The sequence below is a fragment of the Phasianus colchicus genome, chromosome 38 (genome assembly GCF_987193195.1).
Source record: "Phasianus colchicus chromosome 38, bPhaCol1.hap1.1, whole genome shotgun sequence".
Classification (NCBI taxonomy): Eukaryota; Metazoa; Chordata; class Aves; order Galliformes; family Phasianidae; genus Phasianus; species Phasianus colchicus.
The window spans coordinates 428,697-449,105 of NC_143473.1; the positions used below are offsets into that span (position 1 = coordinate 428,697).

Below are 20,409 nucleotides of genomic sequence, written 5' to 3' on the forward strand. Positions count from 1 at the left end.
CACAGCACTCATGCACACCCAGAGTCAGAGTTCCCTCCCCGGAGAGGCTGGGTTTGAGGAGCAGGTCATGGGACACACAGGGTGAGAAAAAGCCAGCCTGGAGCTCCTCACCACTGAGTGCAGAGCTGTGCCCACAGCTCTGAACATTCACCCCCTTCTCCCCTCAGCTTGGCTCACCGTTGCGAGGGACACGAGGACCCTTCGAAACATGGGAGATGTGTCAGATACGATGCCATCCTCAAGGGAGCAGCCATATTCCAGCAAGAACACACACACAGCACCCGTTAGGAGCAGGGCCACCACCTGGGTGCTGCCCACAACATTTGCCAGCTGTAACCTAGCTAAGTACAGAACTGTGCCCAGGCCTCCCAGCAGCACTGCAGCACTCCAGCCATCATCATTAGTGCTACAGCCTCCAATTAAGAAGCGCAGACAGGAAGAAACTGACAAGAGAGCCTTTTGCACTCCTTACGAAGCTTGTAGTTCTCATTAATGCGACAAATCTCTCCATTGGTGCGAGAAGCCAGAATTTCCATTGGGCAACCTTCATCTGCTCCTGCTCCCTAGGGAATCACCAAGGCAAGATTTAAGATACCAGCACCTGCTTGTGACGTGCAACTAGGTTTCTTTAAGAGAGAGAAGACATGCATAACAAAGCAGTAAGTCCTTGGCCAGAACTTAAGCAATACAAAAGGAAGATTTCCAAACCTTCACAGCCCTCCTTAGTTCGTGCACGTCATACATGGTGGTGGGAGTCATCACCCCAATGATCACCCTCTCAAAATTCCCACTCAGCTCCGACTTCAAGTCATCAATCAAATCCTAGAAGGCAAAGAGGAGAAAGGAGTTGGCAGAAGGGACGGCCTTTGAGGACAGAGGAACTGAGCTGTTCAGCACTCCTCTTCAGGCTCCAACCCTCCTTGCATCAACAACTGCTCTGAACTGAACAAGAACAAAACAACCTTGGTCAGGTGAAGTCTCTGCCGACCTTTCTCTTGTAGAGATTGGGTCGTTTTTCACTTTGCGCCCAAGTGACACAACCACGTTCGTGCATCTCTGCAGACCACCCACCCTGCCAGTAGTGCTCTTAGAGGTGATCAGAACTTGCTGACGCTGGGAAACATTTAGTATGGTCAAGACGTCAGTGATGGCATCTTCATCCGTGCCTGCAAGAAACAAATGGAAGCTAGTCAGGATGCTTGCACAAGGATCAGAAGTGCCCTCTGGTCTTGTGCCACCTCCAGTCCCTCACACAGCCAGCTCTCAACAGCTCCAGGACTACATCAATGCACACAAAGCTGCCAGGACCCACGCCACCAGAGCAGCTGCATTTTGGGACACGAAGGGCAGTTCTGTTTCCGCTTTCCAACAATTTTTAGGGCAGTTGTGCAGCAGAGCAGTGCAAGCAGCTATGCTTCCCTCTATCAAACCACCAGAGCAGCCATTCGCAGTGCTGGGGAAAAAATAAAAGTTGACCATGGAGGGAGATCAACTTAGCAAAGCCCTTCATGGCCTTCCTGAGAGCCTGCGCTTCTTGCTCAGCGCTGAAACTTGAGACCCCCTCGATTGTTGCCTAAGGCCACAAGAAAAGGATTTAGCAAAGGCAGACCGACGCACGCAGAGTTGAACTGGAAAAAAAAAAGAAGACAAACATAAAAGATGTGAACACAGAGATAGTAAAACTCCACCCACACAACTGATGCTTCTCTCTCACTTCTGTCTCACACGGCAGCCTGTTCTAGTGGGACTTCCCAAGCATATCAGAAAGAAGCCACGGGGGCACAACTGCATGGAGAACATATCTCCATACTGCTGCCCACGGAGTACCGGGTTTCCAGTGAAACAAAAGCTGGACCACCCGGCATCTGTGTTCAGGCCCACCAGGCCTTCTTCCTAGCAGTTCTCCACGTCAATCATAAAGCAATGCGCTCCCATCATAGCCCTAGTCCTGACTTCTCTTGTAGCAGGTAAGGACCAGTATTCTGCACCATTCCTTTTGCTCTGCTCAGCACTGGGGAGGCTGCAGCTGGAGAACAGCGTCCAGCTCTGGGCTCCCAGTACAGGAGACAGCTGGACATGCTGGAAAGAGTCCAACGCAGGGCTACCAAGATGGTGAAGGGACTGGAACACCTCTGCCATGACAAGAGGCTGAGAGAGAGGGGGCTGCTCAGCCTGGAGAAGGGGAGCTCAGGGGGATCCCACCCACGGCTGTAGAAGTTCTGCACAGAAGTTTGTCCTGATATCCAACCTAAACTTACCCCATGCCTGTGTGTCCTGCGGAACCCCACAGATGTGACAGTGGGCTGCTTCTCAAAGGAAACCAGTGCTCGGCGTCGGGAGCGGTGGAGGAAGCAGCTGATCCTGCCAATAACGCTGCCATCGCGCGTCCCTCCCCGGGACTCCCACACCTTCCTCTCCCCAGCCCGGCTCGGCTCCTCGCAGGCTGCAGACACTGCTGAGGCACTCGCGCTCCAGGCCGTCATCTTCTTCCCGTGCCGCCGGACCGCTCTCTGCAGGGCTGCGCTGAGCTCCTGCTGCTGCACCAGAACCGCAGCTCCCGTGCTGACGGACGGCGGAGCTTCGTGCCGGCACCCGCAGCACGCGGCCCCCGGGCTGCTGGCGGCACGGCAGGATGCTCCCGTCCCCGCCTCCCTCCCACCGCCCCTCGGCTCCGGCATCCTCCCGTTATCCGCCTGAGGAAACGAAGGCCCCGCACAGGGCTCTGGACGGGCTGACCGACGGCTGATGCCAACGGAACGACGTTCAACACCGCCACGCGCCGGTCCCGCACTTCGGTCACGACGACCCGAGGCATCTCTGCAGGCCGGGGGCAGAGCGGCTGGAAGGCCGCGCGGAGGAAAAGGATCGGGGGGCGCGGGCCCCGGGGCCCCGGAAGCGGAGCGGGCGCGCGGAGCGAGGCAGCGCCGCGGGCAGCCGGGCCGGGGCCACGCGGGACGCGCGCGATGATGACGCAATGACGGCGCGACCGCGGGCGCAAACGACCCCGCCGGGAGCGCCCGCCCCGTTCCGCGGGCCGACCAATAGGAGAGCGGGAGAGGCGGGGCCGAGCGCGGGCTCTCCGCCAATGGCGGCCGCGGGATTCCGTGCCGGGAAAGCGGCGCTCCGCCGCCCCGCGTCCCCGCCGCCGCCCGCCCCGCGCCTCGGGGCCCCGTCCGTCCCGCGTCAGAACGGAGCCGTCCTCCGGAGTCGGCGTCGCGGCGGGGCGCCGCCGGCTGAGAACCGGCGGCTGACTGCGAGCGGCGGGACGCCCGGTGTCCGGGAGCGGCTCCTGGCCGAGCCGGGCAGCCCCGAAAGAGAGGGACCGACCCCGCCGATCGAGACGCGTCGGAGCCCGGCAGAGTCGGGCGGCCGCCTTCGGTTCCGGCTCGGCTCGGCTCGAACGGTCAGCAGCGCCGTGCTGAGCCGCTGCCCCGCAGGCGGAGGACTCGACTGCCGTTTTCTGTATTCACGTCTGTCCGAGAAGAAAGCTGGCGGCGCTGGCGCTGACCAGGGAGAGGGAGGCCGGGGGCCGGAAAGCTCTCGGGCTGCGGCTCCAGGGCAGGCAGAGGAAGTCACGGCGCCGGTGACATCAGCCGGGCTGCTGGGACCTGCGTGCTGTCACGCTGCGTTTCCGTGACGACGGCGGGCTCTCCCCGAGGAGCCGAGGGCAGCTTTGCTGCTGAGTTCGTTACCCGACGAAGCCCGACGCGGGGGGGCTGGGCAGACAGTCTTGCCAAAGAGGCCCGTGCTACAGCAAGATTGACAGCACGACGCCTTTTGTTCCCCTTGAGCCCTGGCCAGGCTTCGGGGCGAAAACCAAGAGGAGAAAGAGGGCAGCGGCTGTTCCCTCGGACTGCTCCGTACATTGGTTTACTGTGTGCTAGAAAGGCTGGAGCTGCTTGCAGCGGCTCTGGACGCCTCACTCGTGGGATGGATGCATTGCTGTGCAACTTCCCCATGGCTGGGAGAGGTTCTTCAGATCCTCCCTGCAAACGGGGCTCCCCAGTGACTGCAGATCTGGCTGATGGTAAAGTGCTGGGGCAATTGGTCGTGGATCTTTCTTCACCACTGTGCTCACGTGGCAATGAGTAGGCCCACTGCCTTGCTTATTCCCTTTACTGCTAAGCTTCTCTTTTGGCTATAGACGCTGCCAATATTACTGTTGGTTTTATTTTGTCATAGGCAGTAAAATAAGCCTATCCCAAAGACGTTGGTGTCTTTGTTGCAGCTGTTGAGCCCACCGATTGGCACAACAGCATTAACACATGATGGGCACGTAACTTGGACATCAGGAACGTGACTTCAAAGGCTTCAAAGCATCGGGAATGTCTCCTTTGGAGAGAGACTGAGAGGTTTGGGCTTGTTGAGCCCGGAGAACAGAAGGCTCATGGGAGACCGTGTGGCTGCCTTTCAGTACACGGGGCCTCACAGATCACCCTTGCTGAGGGTGAGCACTATTCCCTCATTGAGGACATTGATGAAGATGTTGAACAAGACCGGACCCAGCACCGACCCCTGAGGAACACCGCTGGTTACAGGTCTCCAACCGGACTCTGCACCGCCAACGACGACCCTCTGCGCTCTGCCAGTCAGCCAGTTCTCAACCCACCTCACTGTCCACTCATCTGTCCACACTTCCTCAGCTTTGTCATAAGGATGTTGTGGGAGACGGTATCAAACGCCTTGCTGAAAGCAAGGTAGACTACATGCACTACATCCACCCAGCCAGTGACAACATCGTAGAAGGCTACCAGGTTGGTCAAGCATGCCCTCCCCCTGGTGAACCCTTGCTGATTACTCCTGATAACCTCCTTTTCTTCCAGTTGTCTGGAGATGGCATCCAGCACAAGCTGTTCCATCACCTTTCCAGGGACAGAGGTGTGCCCAGGTGGCCAAGAGGGCCAACAGCATCTTGCATTAGAAATAGCGTGGCCAGCAGGAGCAGGGAGGGAATCATCCCCCTGTACTCAGCCCTGGTGAGGCCACGCATTGAGCACTGTGTTCAGTTGTGGGCCGCTCACTACAAAAAAAAGACATTGAGGCCCTGGAACGTGTCCAGAGAAGGGCAACAAAGCTGGTATGGGGTCCGGAGCACAGGCCTTACGAGGAGCGGCTGAAGGAGTTGGGGTTGTTCAGTCTGGAGAAGAGGAGGCTCAGAGGAGACCTCATTGCAATCTACAACTTCCTGAATGGAGGCTGTGATGAGGAGGGGTTTGGCCTCGTCTCCCAGGCAACAAACAGGACCCGAGGAAATGGCCATAAGTTGTACCAGAGGAGGTTTAGGTTAGACATAAGGAAGAACTTGTTCTCTCAGAGAGCAGCCAGGCACTGGAATGGCTGCCCAGGAAGGTGGTGGAGTCGCCGTCCCTGGCAGTGTTCATGAGGCATCTGGATTAGGAGTTACAGGATATGGTTTAGTGCTTGTAGTGGCAGTGGTGATGGAAGGATGGTTTTTTCTCCTTTCCTTTTTCTTCTTTTCTTCCTTTCCTTTTTTTCCTTTTTTCATTTTGTTTTCTGTTTTCCATCTTTTCTTTCCCTCTCCCCTTTTCTTTCCCTCTCCCCTTTTCTTTCCCTCTCCCCTTTTCTTTCCCTCTCCCCTTTTCTTTCCCTCTCCCCTTTTCTTTCCCTCTCCCCTTTTCTTTCCCTCTCCCCTTTTCTTTCCCTCTCCCCTTTTCTTTCCCTCTCCCCTTTTCTTTCCCTCTCCCCTTTTCTTTCCCTCTCCCCTTTTCTTTCCCTCTCCCCTTTTCTTTCCCTCTCCCCTTTTCTTTCCCTCTCCCCTTTTCTTTCCCTCTCCCCTTTTCTTTCCCTCTCCCCTTTTCTTTCCCTCTCCCCTTTTCTTTCCCTCTCCCCTTTTCTTTCCGTCTCTTTTCATCTCTTCCCCTTTCTTTCCTTTTTTCATTTCTTTTGATTCATTTTGTTTAGTACTTTCTTACTTTTCATCTTTTAGATTCCTTTCTAAAAGAAAAGATAGAATGGGAGACAATAATTAAAGAAACAAAACCTGCTTTGAAAGCCATGGGGCCGGATGGATTGAACCTTGGGGTGCTGAGGGGGTTGGCAGACGTGGCTGCCAAGCCGCTCTCCATCATCCTTCAGCAGTCCTGGCTAATTGGGGATGTGTCCTGGCTGTCCCTGAACGTGTTTAAAGAGCTCTGGATGTGGTGCTCAGGGACATGATTGAGTGGTGGGTTGTTAGAGTTAGGGGAGTATGGTCAGGTTGCGGTTGGACTCGATGATCTTTCAGGTCTTTTCCAACCTGATCCATTCTATGATTCTATGGATTTAACAGCAGCGTTCTTGTGGGAGCTGCATTGAAACTTGCAGTGTCTCTGGGTCCCCAGAATTACTTTCTCCAAGCTGATTCGTAGGTGCTGGCACTTCTTTAAAGCAAGAGCAGCTGCTGATGGGAGGAAGGTAGTTCAGGCTCATGAGCTCTGCAGCATCTCCCAGGATGGTACCAGAGGAGGCAGGAATGATATTGCAGAAGATGAGAAGCTCCCCAGCAGGAAGCCAGAAACCCTGCGGGAGAGTCGGAGCACGTGTGGATGCCCAGGAGGTAATGCAGCCCCAGTATTTGAGAAGCGCGTGGCCATGGAGCTGCGGCCCAAGAACAGAGCTATTCCGCCTTTGCAGAATAGCTGGCATCCCAAGAAGGACTCGTCTGTCCTTGTAAAAAGCAGGGGGAGGGCACGTCCAAATGCTTGCTGGTTGCTTGGGAGCTCAAATCCTCCAAGCTGGAGGCAGCCTGGGGGTAACATCTCCTTGGTCCGATTGTGCAGCACCTGAGCAAGAACTGGCTGCATGAGGGTCATCTTAATTTCTCTGTTCTTTTACTTAAATAAACCCGTTGGGAGACCGTGGTGTTGGTTTCCTAAAATTTGGATCTGGGAGGTGAGCACGCCCTTTGCTTATGATGGAAGCACAGAAGTGATGAGGGCACTCGCTGAGGTCACAGTCATCGCCGAGGTGGGAGCGTTTGTGGCACAGCCGGTGAGCAGAGCTGGTGCTCTGGTGAGTGTGCTGCACGCAGAGACTGAGCTGTGAGCTTTCCTTGAGAGATCACCCTGCGAGAGCCCGTCGGAAGCACCGCTGCGGCGTGTGCGTGAGCTGGGCACAGCTCAGGCTGAGCAGGCCGAGCAGGTGAGCTGGGTTTGGTGCTGGGTGGTTGCCGGGAGGTGTCTCAGCAGGAAAGCTGGGCTGGGGTGGGCACGCTGCATCAGCCCTCGTCCCGGCTGGCAGTGAGACAGAGGGAGTTTTCTTCAGGACAGCAACACCAGCCATGTGCTTCAAGGCGCGTAACTATTGAGGAGATGGAGAACGCTTGCTGTCAGAAATCATGGCAGCTGTACAGGAGCTGGGTGTATTTTGGGGACAGTCCTTGTAACCAGCTGGTTTCGAGACATTGCCCTGCCCGAGAGTTTAAACTGCACAGCAGAAGAATGCTGGGAAAATGCTTCTTCCTCACTGTTTTTCACTTGCAGGTTCTTTCCTTAGGGTTCCTTTTTCCTTTCCAAAAGGAGATTTTGGGGATCAAGGCACTTGAAGAGAGAGTGAAGCCAGCTCTTTCCAACAGTGCGGGCAGTCCCTGTGGAGAGGACCCCGGGAACTTGAGCTTCCCCTGAGACGTTCCCCAGCATGTCTCAGCAGGGAGACGGACGCAGTTGCCATCGCTGCTTTGCGCGTGGAAAGGTATGGCTGGGTTTCTTTCGCTTGGGTTTCTCCTTTCTCTGGTTTTGGAGGGGAAGGGGTGGAGCAGGGGGAGCCCTGCTGGTCCTTTGTTAGCTCAGTAAGCGGCTGGGTTGTGCACTTGCAGCAACAGGACAGCATTGCCAGGCTCCTTAACCTGCTGGGGCAGGGTGGGAGCAGAGAGTGGGCACTGCCCTCCTGCCAGCTGCACCTGGTTATGGTTTGCCAGCTGCCCTGGGTTTCTGCTGAGAAGTTAGTTCTAGCTGCCTGCAGTAGTAAAGGGTGGGGAAGAAATAGTGGTGAAGAGCTAAGGCTGTGTACGGTAATTTTGCATGGGTTGAACTGTGGCACCTGAAGTCACTGTTTCCCTCGGAATAATGCTGGTGTTTGCAGGTGTGTTGGTTTAACCCCCCGAAGTGATGTCTGAGAGCGCCCGTCTTCTCCACCTGAACGATGAGAAAGCTGGATATGCCCAGAAATTGCAGCGCGTGCAGATGTTGTGAATGCGCTCCCAAATGTTTCCGTTAGTGATAACTAACGTCTCAGCACTCTGATACCCACCTCTGGCACCATCTGGAACGCTGCATCTCTTTGCAAACGTTGGGTGGCCGTTTCCATGGCCCTTCCTTTATTTCTCTCCTCAGAAGCAGCGCGGCGCGGTTCCCTGTGCTAGGGAGCAGCACCCAGCAGGCTGCCAGAGATCCAACAGCGCCTTGCAGCGCACAGAGGGACGCGATGGGGACGGACCATCCTTAGCACCACGCAAAAGTGAGTCTCTGCAGTCCTCTGTCATGAAGTATGGAAGAATGCATTTTAAGTATTACTTCTGAGCGGTGCAGCACTGCAGGGGTGTCCGGTAACCATGGTGGAAGCATTAGAGAGGCCGACAGCAACAGATGGCAGCAGTGAGACAGAAGTGTGTGTGTAAGTGGTGGTGCTCAGAGCTGAGTGCATTCCCTGTAGGGACAAAAAATCCGTGCCTCGACTTTTGCAGCTGATAGCGTTTTGTGTGCTGACGCAGCTTTGCTCTGCAGCATGCAGAGCTGTCAGGCAGACTGGGGTTCCTCTGCTGCCACCTGAGCGGGAATGAGAGCAGTAGTGCTTTGTGCAAGCGCACTGCAGTTTAAAGATCAGTTTCTGTTCTGGCTGTAGAAGAGTGTCTTTTGGTTTTTGTGGTGGACGTGGGCTAACAGGACAGTGCTGCTCCTGGTGTCTGTGAAATCAACACACAATCTGTTGTTGTAGGGACGGAGCCTGCGCGTCCATGGAATGGTGCTGGGCTTGGGGGGAAACGGAAAGCCTCCCCAGGTAAGAAGCTCTTGTGAGCTGTGGTGTGGGTACCTGCCTCTAAATAGGGCTGCATGAAGGGCTGTGTGGGATGGAGGAGAAAAGAAGGGGCACTGCAGATCTGTGCTGACTGCAGAAATGGCACAGCGTTGTAGCAGCAGAAAGGCCAATTGAAGAAACTACGCTTGAGGAGCAGAAGTTTGTGGTTGGCTGTGCTAAAATGCTCCTCCAAAGAGATGCTCTTCATGTCTTTCTTGTTTCCTTTCTGACAGAAGCTGATGCAAGCAGGCTTGCAGTGAAGCGCAGCCTTGCAGGAAGCCAGGGGAGGAGCATGGAGTGTGGCACAGCCCCCAAGAGAGGTACAGACACACAGCAGCATCTGGGTTTGGTGCACTGTCTTTCTAGTTAGGCTTTCTGTCTGTCCTTTCCTGGGACTGCTGTCGTTGCGTGTTGCTTGAGATCTTAATCCCTGGGGATTACAGTTGCCTTTCCTGTCCCAATTGGAAATGGCCCACAGTTCAGCCAAGATCCCAAGGTCCATTGCTGTGAACACTCGAGAGTTCCTAGCATTGTGGCCCATTTTGCAGACCGAAGGCAGTGTGTGACTCTCTTTTAATCTTGCTGCTTCCCCTTGCTTGATTTGAACAGGGAGAGGTGCTGAGCCAAACGGCAAGATGTACGCGAAAGCTCCTCTCCAGGCTCCAGGAGGGCTTCCTGGAACAGCAGGTCCCAGCAGAGGGGAAAGACCTTCCCCTGCAGTTGACAACCACTCCCTCTCCAAGACCATGGCTGCAAGAAAGCGCAAGGGAGTGGAGGAAGAGGAGCAAAAAGCAGAGCTGTGGCCTGCCAAGAAACAAGTGAAGGTGGAGCGCGATGGGGAGAAGGCTCAGAGCCCACATCAGAGAAGAGGCGGTGTGCCAGCTCCAGCAACACACCCTGGGCCTGCCCCAGCGCCGACTGAGCGGTTCCGGACCTCAAAGCGAAGAGGTAGGAAGGTGCTGCAGCTGCCCTGGTGAGGTGCTTCCCTTATCAGGTGCATGGAGTTTGCTTAGGATTTGCTTTGCTTTCTCCTTCTCTCTGCGGAGAGGGGAAAAGAGTAGAAGGCTGCCGAGTCCAATGACAAGGAAGTGCCAGAAAGTGTAACCCTCTCTTTTCCCATGAAATCCATGACGGCCTTCTACTTGTCCCACTGGAAATACCCTTCCCTGAGAGGCTTCCTAGCCTGTTTTCATGTACCCATGTTTCCGCGGTTTTGCTGTTGACAAACTGAATTTCTCTCCTCTTTCTCTATAGCAAGACGACAACGACAAAAAGAGAGGAGAGCAGAAATGAAGAAGGCTGCTCTGAGAGCTGCCACTGCACGTGCAGAGGTGAGTCCTCGGTGAGCACAGACACGGCTCTTGTTGTTCTCTGTCTGTCAGACGTGAAGGGGATTGTAGAATGCTGGGGGAAGCGGTGTCCTACTTTGACGCTCGCTTTCTTTCTTTCCAGTCCTCCACAATGAACAGCCTTGTGGAGATGATGGAGAAGCTGCAGCTGAAGGACTGAGTGGAGGAGCATCAGAAGGCAGCGGCTTCGTGGCAGCAGCCCAACTTGGCACTCTGGTTGCAGTCCATCAATAAACAATTGGAGCTTTGTATTCACAAAGAGCGCACGGCCTGATTTGTCCAGTGGCACTCAGTGAGCTGCTGCACCACCTCCTCGTTATTCCACTCGCGGCGCTGGGTCAGAACTCCCACATCTCCATCAGGGGATGCTGCAGGTTATAGAAGCAATGGATGCACCAGTCCTTGGCCCTGCCCATAAACGCACTGCCTGCAAAGCACGTGCACAGAACTGCAAGTAGCACGGCCTGAGCACAGGCGCGCTGAGTTAGAGAACAGCTGTCCCGAGCTGTCTGAGTTTCTCGGGGCAGCACTGAGCAGAAGTGAGCGTGTGCCCCTCACCCTGCAGGCGTCTCTGTTGGGGGAAGAGAGGCTCCGCCGGCTGCCTGATCCCGGAAGGCAGAGGTGTTCTCCTGACTTCTCTGCAGTGCTACCTTGCCTCATTGTCCCCCCTCTCTTCAGCCGTTTTGATGCTACTTTTCATCCTTTGGGCAGAGCTTGAGTCACTCTCATCATCGCACAGCTTTGTACTGAGCGGTGTGGAATTTTCTGGCTTTGCTCTTAAAAGCCTAGGCTGAAAACTGCAGCGTGCATGCTTAGTTTACATGGGGACATGGGGGGGGACATCCCCTAACCCCCATTATCGAAAAATAAACCTTAATTGCAAAAGTGAGGGGTGTCAACCGCCGACCCATGGGAACAAAGTGGTCCGTGGGGGTGACACTGTGGGGGTGTCCCCATCTCCAGTACGTGACACCACCAGGGTGCCATGAAGGTGTCCCCAACTTTGGTGGTGTGACAGCACGATGCTGTGTCCCCACTTCTCCAGGAAGTCCTCCAGCTGGTTACAGTGTCCCCAGCTTCGGCTCAACGTCCCCAGGGGGTCCTTTTGTCCCCTCTGCATGACGGTGACACCCGATGCTGGCTGCCGAACGCGACACCCGATGACGATGACACCGCGTCACGGCTGTGCCACGCTGGTGTCACACAGTCCCCTCTGGTGGTGGCACAGAGTTCACCACCGTGCGTGTCCACATCCTCATGTCAGACGATGGTGACAGCGCCAGAGGACTCCAGTGTCACCAGGTCCAGCTCTAGGTGGGCCTGGAGGGGTGACAAAGAACAGTGAGAGGCTCAGTGACAGCATGGTGACAACGCAGAGCTGCCTGTGCCTGGCCCCATGCGGTGGTCAGAGTACAGGGAATGGTGTCACCCGATAGATGGTGGCACACAAGTGATGGTGACACCAGATGACGGTAACAACAGTGACAGCCAGGGATGGGGACACTGCGTCACGGCTGTTCCACATCGAGGTCACCCTGTGTCACGGTGTCACCTGAAGGCAGTGACACTCAACGACTCCCAGTGGCATCCAGTGAAGGGAAGAACCAACAATGGTGACACCACCGACCCCATGTCACACCCACAGCAGACCCCACATGTCCCCCGACTGTCCCCAGCTCCCCTCCCTGTACACTCCTCGTCACCTCTTCAATGAGGATGGCACCGCTCTGCAGTTGTGCCAGTCCTCTTCTTGGTTGCAAGTGTCCCATTTGGTTTTGTCATCCAGTATTTTTGGGAGAAAACGTGTGGTAGTTCTAAGAGAAGGGGTATTTCTGGGAGAAAATATCCTCTTTTTGGAAGAGAAGTTGAAATTTACCACTGAAATGTGGTATTTCTGGGAGAAAATGACATACTTGAGGGAGAGAACTCGGAAATGGTGGGAGAGAATGTCTTCTATTCGAGAGCAACTGTGGTATTTTTGGTGTGACGACTGGTCCTTTGGGGAGAAAATACGGTAAATATGGGAGAAAATGTCCTCTTGAGGAGTGTCAAGTAGTACTTTTGAGAGAAAATGTCAGGTATTTCTCAGAAAACTGCTGTTTCTGGGAGATAGTAGCATCCTTGGTTGGAAAATGACAGGTGTTTGTGAGAAAGCTGGTATTTTGGGAAAAAAGGCCGTATTTTTAAGACGAAGCTGGTATTTCTGGGGGAATATGTCCCGTCTTTGGGAGAAAAGTGGTCTATCTTGGAGAAAATGTCATGTATTTGGGAGAAAACTGGTCTATCTGGAAGAAACTGCCATTTTTCTGGGAGTAAGTGTGATCCTGAGGAGCGTCAAGTAGTATTCTTGGGATGAAACGTGAGGTATTTCTAAGCGTAGTGGTATTTCTGGGAGAAAATGTCTTGTTTTGGGGGGAAAAGATCACATGTATGTGAGAAAGCTGGTATTTCTGGGAGTAAACGCCATATTTTTAGGAAAAAATGGGTATTTCCCGGATAATCGGTCACATAGTTAGGAGAAAAGTGGTCTATCTGGGAGAAAATGTCCTTGTTTTTTGATGGAAGAGATCATGTGTAGGGGACTAAAATAGTGTTCCCGGATGAAAATGTCACGTATCTGTGAGAAAAGTGGTATCTGTGGGTCACAGTGCTGTTCCCCAGGGGTCGGTGCTGGGGCCTGTCCTCCTCAAGATCTTTCTTGATGAGCTGAGGGCACTGAGTGCACCCTCGGGAAGTTTGCGGATGACACCAGGCTGGCTGGAAGTGTGGATCTGCCTGGGGGTAGCGAGGCCCCACAGAGGGATCTGGACAGGCTGGAGAGCTGGGCTGAAGCCAATGGGATGAGTTCCAACAAGGCCAAAGGCCAGGTCCACCTTCTGTGGGAACGTTTGTGGAAAAGTGACTTTAGGTAGCTTAAATCTCTGCCTTCTGACACAAGAGCAAAATGGAGCCAGGAATGTATTCTTACTTCCATAACAAGAGTGTCAGAAGGAAACACCCTGAGACTTCTTGTAGGGGTGTCCATTTGCTGTCTCCCAAAAACCAGTCAGGGGAAGGGCACAAGAGCGGTGTGCCCTGCCAGCTCCAGGTCTTAAGACCTTAGAAACCCGGTCTCTTTCAAAAGTTGAGGGAGTTTCCATTCTTAGAGCTCAGCCCTGAAGCCTTGCTGGTTCAATTCCTCTCAATGATACATCTAAAAGATGCAGTGCAGGTGGGCAAAGGCTCCACAGCTGTACAGCATCTACGGGACAGCTCTTATTGAGCCGGCAGGTGTAACTGCTTCCCGAGGAGCTGTGCAGCCATAAAGGCATTCCAAAGCACCTCTTGCTCTTACATGAACGCATCATTGGCTTCATCTCACTGCCGTGCTTAATTCCCAGTGCTGACAGGTCTGTCCGGCAGCTCTGCCTAGAGAACCAGCATATGTTTCAGGCACGTGTCCTGAACGAGTCACTTCGTTTCAGCGAGTTTAGCGTCAGTGAGAGCTCCCTGCCCCAGCAAGTCTACCGAGCACCTGTGTTCTCTTACATCCCCGCACCACGCCGTGCTGCTCAGCGAGTCCAGCGCAGCTCTGCAGGAGCCGGGGGACTACAGAACACGTGCCAGCGGTGAGCTGAGCTCGTTCTTCAGGTCCTGCTCCGGGCTGTGCCCTTCTCACATCCCACGCACCGAGCCCGGCCGGGCCACCGCTCGGTTCTTCCTTGGAGGAGAAAGTGGCCAGAGATGCCGCCGCAGGAGCCGTGAGAAAACCGGGCAGAGATGCGCGCTCGGCTTTCAAGAAGCGCCAGCAGCTCGGAATCGGCCTGGAGAAAGCGATTCTGGGGAAGCCGGAGACGCCGCACGTCTCAGCGCGGCTCCCGCAGGAGCGGTACCGTTCGACGGCGTCGCCACGGCGACGGCGCCTCAGCGCCTCAGCGCCGGTCCGTCGCTACGGCGCCGCGCCGTCCCCGCCGAGTGACGTCATCACGCCGCGACCCGAGGAGGCGGCCGTGCGGAAGCGGTGCGGGGCGCCTCGGGGCTCCGGGCGCCGCCTCGGCTCCTACAGGTGGGTGTTCGGGGGGCGCCGGGGCGGGGGCCGGGGTGAAGGCGGCGGGGGGGCCGCGTGCCGCTCTGCCTCGGCCCCGCGGGGTCTCCGTGGTGCTCGGGGCTTCCCTCGGCGGGGGCGGCTGCCCTGCGTCTCGCCGCCTCCCCCACCCCGTGTCTTTCGCTGCCCTCCCCCCCTCTCCCCCTGCCGCTGATCGCCCGCACCCCCCAGTCCCTCTGTGTGCCCCCCGGGGTTACACCCTCCCCCCGGTCTCCCTCCCCTCCAGTCCCCCCGTTCTGATCGCCGTAGTCCTCTTCCACCCCTCCCCTCTGTGCCTCCCCCATTCTGATCCCCAGGGTCCCCCCCCGATCCCTCATCCCTCCCCAGTCCCCCGTTCTGATCCCTGGTGTCCCCCCACCCCCCCACCGCTCTCCCCATTCTGTCCCCTAGAGTCCCCCCCTTTCCCAGTCTCCTCTATCTGACCCCCGAACCCCCTCTCCTCCCCCCGAGTGCCCCCACTCCAATTCCCCCATTCTGATCCCCAGAGTCTCCTACCACCCCCCATTCCCCTCTATTTGACCCCCAGGGTCCCGTGTCCTCCCTTCTCCTCCCACCTCCTGGCCCCTTTTTTCTGACCCCTAGAGGTCCCTGTAACCCCCTGTGCGCTCCTCCCTGACCCCTGGAGTCAGTTCCTCATTTTGACCTCCAATTTCCCTCAGCCAGACCCCATAGAAGCCTCGCACAACCCCTGGCTCTTCCCTCCCACCCCTCCCTCCACCCCCAGATGCTCTTCCTGCCTTGTAGAAGCTCTGTTCACCCCTTTCCCCCACACAAGCCACTAAGTTTCCCCCCAGACTCTTTTTCCACCCCATAGACATCCCACTCTCCTCTTCTCCCCCCCAATACTTCCCTAAGGTGTCCCCCAGACTCCCCTTCCACCCCATAGAAGCCCCCCACAACCCTCCAGATTTCCTCTGCCACCCCTTCTCCATTCCTAGACCCCTTTTCCTCCCAGCAGAGACCCAACTCACCCCTTTTTTCCCCCACACAACCCCCCGTCCACTCCCAGACCCCCCTTTCTGCCCTACAGAAGCCCCCTTTCCACCCCTCAAGTTCCCCTCCACAATGTACCCCTCCATCCCCAGGCCCCCTTTTCACTCACAGAAGCCTCGTTCTGCTCTTTTCCCCCTCACAACCCCCTCTCTCCATCCTCAGAGCCCCTTTCCACGCCACAGAAGCCCTCCACAATCCCTCAGTTTCCCCTTCCAACCTTTCTCCACCTCCAGACCCTCTTTCCACCTCACAGAAGCCCCACTCACACCTTTCCGCCCATAGATTCCCCACGAGCCCCCCCCCCTATATACCCCTGGAGGCATGCAGAAGAATCTGGAGATGTTGTAGAGGGGTTTGGGGCATCCAGTTGGTCCCCAGGTGGATCCAAGGTGTCCTTGGATTCATACAGAAGGATCTGGAGATGTCCCAGAGGGATCCTGGGGTGTCCAGGGGGTCCCAAGAATGGTCCTGGGGGTCCCTGGAAGGATCTGGAAGCTCCCAGGATGGGTCCAGGAGCTCCGAGGAGCCACTGGGATGATTTGGAGATGTCCCAGTAGAGTCTGGTAGGGTCCAGAGAGTTCTCATGTGGGTCTGAGTGGTCCTGGAGTCATCCCGTCATCAGAGACATCTCTGGGGATGTCCCAGAGAGGACTTGGAGGGTGCAGGGGGTTTTCAAATTGATCCAGGGGGTCCTTGGATTCATCCAGAAGGGTCTGCAGACGTCCCAGAATGATCCTGTGGAATGTGGGGTGGTCCTCAGGTGGCTTCAGAGGGTCCTATTGTCTTCTGGAAGGGTCTGGAGATGTCCCATGGGTGTCTTGGGGTCCCCAGGCGTTCCTGGAGTCCTCCAGAGGTCTCTAATGGGGATTTTGAGAACAACCTCACATAGTGACACATTCTCGCTCTTCTTTGTCCCCGTGGGATCGCCCCCAATAATGTCTGTTTCCATTAAAATCAATACTATGTCACTTTTCTTGTATATTTTTTGCCACTTCCTTTCAGAAATGGATGGTTCCCACCAATCCCTGTGCAAAGCCCCACGGAAACAATCCCCCCAGGGCCACCGGGTGACACCGGACAACCACTTGTCCCCAAAGTTCTCACTGTCACCGTAACCGTGGAACCTGGGGCCGTACCAACGTACCTTGAGAGCCCCATCCGCGTCCTACAGCTCCTGGACGCTGTCACCCTGGCTGTCCATGACTGTCCCATGCTGTCCCCCCTGCCATGGTGGCACAACTTCAGCACGGTGCCATCCTCATTGAAGAGGTGACGAGGAGGGGTACAGGGAGGGGGGCAGGGGACAGTCGGGGGACACGTGGGGTCTGCTGTGGGTGTGACATGGGGTCGGTGGTGTCACCATTGTTGGGTGTCACCTTCACTGGATGCCACTGGGTGTCACTGAATGTCACTGTCTTCAGGTGGCGCCGTGACACAGGGTGACCTCGATGTGGAACAGCCGTGACGCAGCGTCCCCATCCCTGGCTGTCACTGTTGTTACCGTCATCTGGTGTCACCATCACTTGTGTGCCACCATCTATCGGGTGACACCATTCCCTGTACTCTGACCACCGCATGGGGCCAGGCACAGGCAGCTCTGCGTTGTCACCATGCTGTTACTGAGCCTCTCACTGTTGTTTGTCACCCCTCCAGACCTGCCTACCGCAGGACCCGGTGACACCGGAAACCTCTGGTGCTGTCACCATCGTCTGTCATGAGGACGGGGACATGCACGGTGGTGAACTCTGTGCCACCACCAGAGGGGACTGTGTGACACCAGCGTGGCACAGCCGTGATGCGGTGTCATCACCGTTGGGCGTCACTCCTGGCAGCTGGCGCTGGGTGTCACCGTCATGCAGAGGGGACAAAAAAACCCTGGGGACATTGAGCCGAAGCTGGGGACACCGTGACCACCTGGAGGACTTCCCAGGGAAGTGGGAACACCACATGACAATGTCACACCACCAAAATTGGGGACATCCCTGTGTCACACCCCAAAGCTTGGGACACCTTCATGGCACCCTGTTGGTGTCATATCCTAGAGTTGTGAACACCCCCCAGAGTTTGGGACAGCCCTCTGGAGACGCCATCTGTGCCCTCCCCCACAGAAAACATTGTTCCCATGGGGCGGGGTTGACACCCCTCACTTTTCTAATTAAGGTTTATTTTTGATAATGGAGGTTGGGGGATGTCCTCCCCATGTAAGTGATAAAGGGCAGAGGAGCGGCTGTGGGGCTCCATGTGTCACACTGGGGATGAACTCTGGGGACAGAGGTGACTGCAGCATCCTGGCCCCATCGCCCCTATGGCCCTATAACCAGTACAGCTCCATCTCGTAGCCATCCCTCGTCCGTATCCCACAACGTTATCCCATCCCATATCCATCATATCCACCCCACAGCCATCTCAAACCCATCCCATATCCATACCCCCACATCCTATCCCCATCCCTAACCCTATATCCATAGCCATTCCGAATCCTTATCCCCACATGCATCCCATGTCCATTCCATCTACTTATCCCAAGCCACTATCATCCCAATCCCATCCCGTGTCCATATTTCATCCCCAATCCATCCCACATTCTTCAGTGTTGGTCCCATGTCCATCCCAAGCCCATCCCATATATATTCCATTTTCCTATCTCCCATTCCATATCCACCCCATATCCATATCCCCACACCCCAACCCTACATTTCACATCCCAATGCACATCCAACATCCCAAGCCCAGTTCCAAACCTCATATCCCAACCCCACATCCAAGCCCCACCTCCCACCTGTCAATCCCATTCCCATCTCGCACCCCCTATAGCAGTAGGGCGCACCCCGAGGCCCCACCCACGGCCCGCCCCCTGCCGCGCTCCTCCCACCAATAGCGCAGCGCAACGCCGCACCGCCCCCGGGCTCTCATTGGGCAGGTGCCGGACCGTCCCAGCCCCGGGCTCTCATTGGTCAGGTGCCGGTCCGTCCCGCCCCCGGGCTCTCGTTGGGCACGTGCCGATCCGTTCCGCCCCCGGGCTCTCGTTGGTCAGCGGCAGCGGCGCCGGCTCCGATTGGCTGAGGCGCGGCGCGCGGGAACGGCCGTTGGCAGCCGGCCTAGAGCTCTTCTCCCCTCAGGCGGCGGCGCTCCCGCAGCCCTGGCCGCCCCGCACCGCCGCTGCGCGCCGGAGCTGTCCGGGCAGCACCGAGACGGAACCGCGGCACGACGGGAGCGGTGCTGAGCACAGCAGAGCCGGAGCCGGGAGGGACGGAGAGCGGCGCCGGGACAGGGGAGGAAGCCTGGTGGGGTGAGGGGCTGGGAAGGCGGGGGGGGGATAGGGAGGCAGGCGGGGCTGCAGCGGCTGTGGTATCGGGGTACATGGGGCGATAGGGGTGGGTACAAAGGGATTTAGGGCAGCAGAGGGCTGTGAGGGGGAAACGGGGGGACACGGTGCTATAGGGAGCGTTGGGGGCCGGGAGGGGCTGGGGAGAGCTACGGGGAGGGATATAGGGGGCTGGGGGAGGACCTAAGAAACTGTGGCTCTATGAGTGGCTGTAGGGGGAATGGAGGTGGGATAGAAGGGGATGTGGGGCTACAGGGAGCAGTGGGAGGGCTGTAGGCGTGGTATAGAGAAACAGGCATGACAGGGGTCTGTGGGTGGGATTGGGGGGGAAGTAGAGAGGTGTAAGGTTATAAAAGGCTGCAGAGAGACAATAGGGGGTTTGCGTGGGCACAGGGAAATAGAGGGTAATGTGGGGTGACACCGGGCACAAGACGGGAATGTGAGAGAGAAGACCCAGTTGGAGGCACAGATAGAGGCAAGCTGAGGGGGATAAAGAGGGAGAATCTCAACGGGGCAGGGAAAAAAAAAAAAACAAAAGGAAAAATGAGAATGAAAAGTAAGAAAAAAAAAGATGGAAAAAGAAAAAAAAATGGAAGTGCTGAAAACAGAAAAAAAGAGGCACAGAGGATGAAAAAAAGTAAAAAGCAATCCATGTATATCAAGAGAAAGCAAGTAGGAAAGCTAACTGCAGCAGAGCAAAGGAAAGCAACCTTGCAGGAATGGAGGAGTGTGGGAAGAGCTGAGCCCCGGCCTGGCACAGGAGCTGCGTGGCAGGAGAAGAAGCTGAGCCCAAAGGTAAGAGGAGCTCCTTGGGGCTTTTTGTGGGCTTGAAGCAAAGCTGAGAAGCTGTGCCCGGGAGGAGGTGTGGGTAGCTCCAGGCCACCTTGCTGTCTCCCCAAGAGAAAGGCAAAGGGCGGAGGAGGTTGAAGGGGAGCTACCGGGCATGGGCTTGCTCAGCAAGGGGAGCAGAAGCCTGAAGGGCACGAGAAGGGAATAGAGAAGGGCATGCAGAAGGGGAGAAGCAGCGAGCAGAGTTAAGAGGCACTTGTCAGAGCAGCAAGCAGAGCAGGCAAGTGTTGAGATTGGGAGTGAGTAGCAGGAAAAGGCAAGAGCACCAAGAAAAAGGAGGCGAGGGGCAAGCAGCTCAGGTAGGGAAGGGAGGGGACAGCAGCTCAGGTAGGGAAAGGAAGGGCATGCAGCTCAGGTAGGGAAAAGGAAGGGCATGCAGCTCAGGTAGGGAAGGGAGGGGACAGCACCTAAGCTAGGAAAGTGAGTGGATAGCAGGTGAGGTAGGTAAGTGAGGGGACAACCAGTAAGGAAGCCAAGTGAGCAAACATCTGCTCAAGTACGTAGCGAGGGGCAAGGAGCTCAGCTCGGTAAGTTAGGGGGAAGCAGCTCAGGTAGGGAATGAGAGGGGCCAGCAGCTCAGCTAGGAAAGCAAGGGGCAAGCAGGTCAGCTAGGTAATTTTTGGAACAAGCAGCTCAGGTAGGTAAAGGAAGGGACAGCAGCTCAGGTAAGAAGAGCAGGCAAGGGAATGGTAGGATAGGGCAAGGGGGGAGGTGAGGGTGAAAAGAAAGAATGGGGAGGGTAGGGAGGGCTTAAAGGGGGTTTCAGGAGTACCTATGATTATAAAAAAAAAAAAAGA

General features: G+C 56.2%; 3 protein-coding genes across 4 annotated transcripts; all 3 read left to right on the forward strand.

The window, feature by feature from the left end:
* The first annotated feature begins 5,839 nt into the window (after positions 1–5,839).
* Positions 5,840–11,521, forward strand: LOC149913349 (zinc finger CCCH domain-containing protein 11A-like). Of its 2 annotated transcripts, none has more exons than XM_090129935.1 (8): positions 5,840–7,140; positions 7,482–7,689; positions 8,331–8,454; positions 8,932–8,994; positions 9,246–9,332; positions 9,622–9,960; positions 10,267–10,343; positions 10,465–11,521. In XM_090129935.1, the coding sequence occupies exons 2-8, from the start codon at positions 7,636–7,638 to the stop codon at positions 10,519–10,521; spliced, it is 801 nt and encodes a 266-aa protein (XP_089986061.1). In that variant the 5' UTR covers positions 5,840–7,140; positions 7,482–7,635; the 3' UTR covers positions 10,522–11,521. The 2 variants fall into 2 exon arrangements, with proteins under 2 accessions (XP_089986061.1, XP_089986062.1); XM_090129936.1 differs by having other exon boundaries at positions 7,518–7,689.
* Positions 11,480–16,810, forward strand: LOC149913350 (uncharacterized). Its single transcript, XM_090130038.1, has 3 exons — positions 11,480–11,546; positions 13,980–14,406; positions 16,441–16,810. Exons 1-3 carry the CDS (start codon positions 11,480–11,482, stop codon positions 16,709–16,711), a joined length of 765 nt encoding a protein of 254 aa, XP_089986164.1. The 3' UTR covers positions 16,712–16,810.
* A 423-nt stretch (positions 16,811–17,233) lies between these two features.
* On the forward strand, positions 17,234–20,324 carry LOC149913351 (uncharacterized). The gene is made up of 3 exons (XM_090129859.1): positions 17,234–17,266; positions 17,907–18,722; positions 19,481–20,324. The coding sequence occupies exons 1-3, from the start codon at positions 17,234–17,236 to the stop codon at positions 19,592–19,594; spliced, it is 963 nt and encodes a 320-aa protein (XP_089985985.1). The 3' UTR covers positions 19,595–20,324.
* The last annotated feature ends 85 nt before the right edge of the window (positions 20,325–20,409 follow it).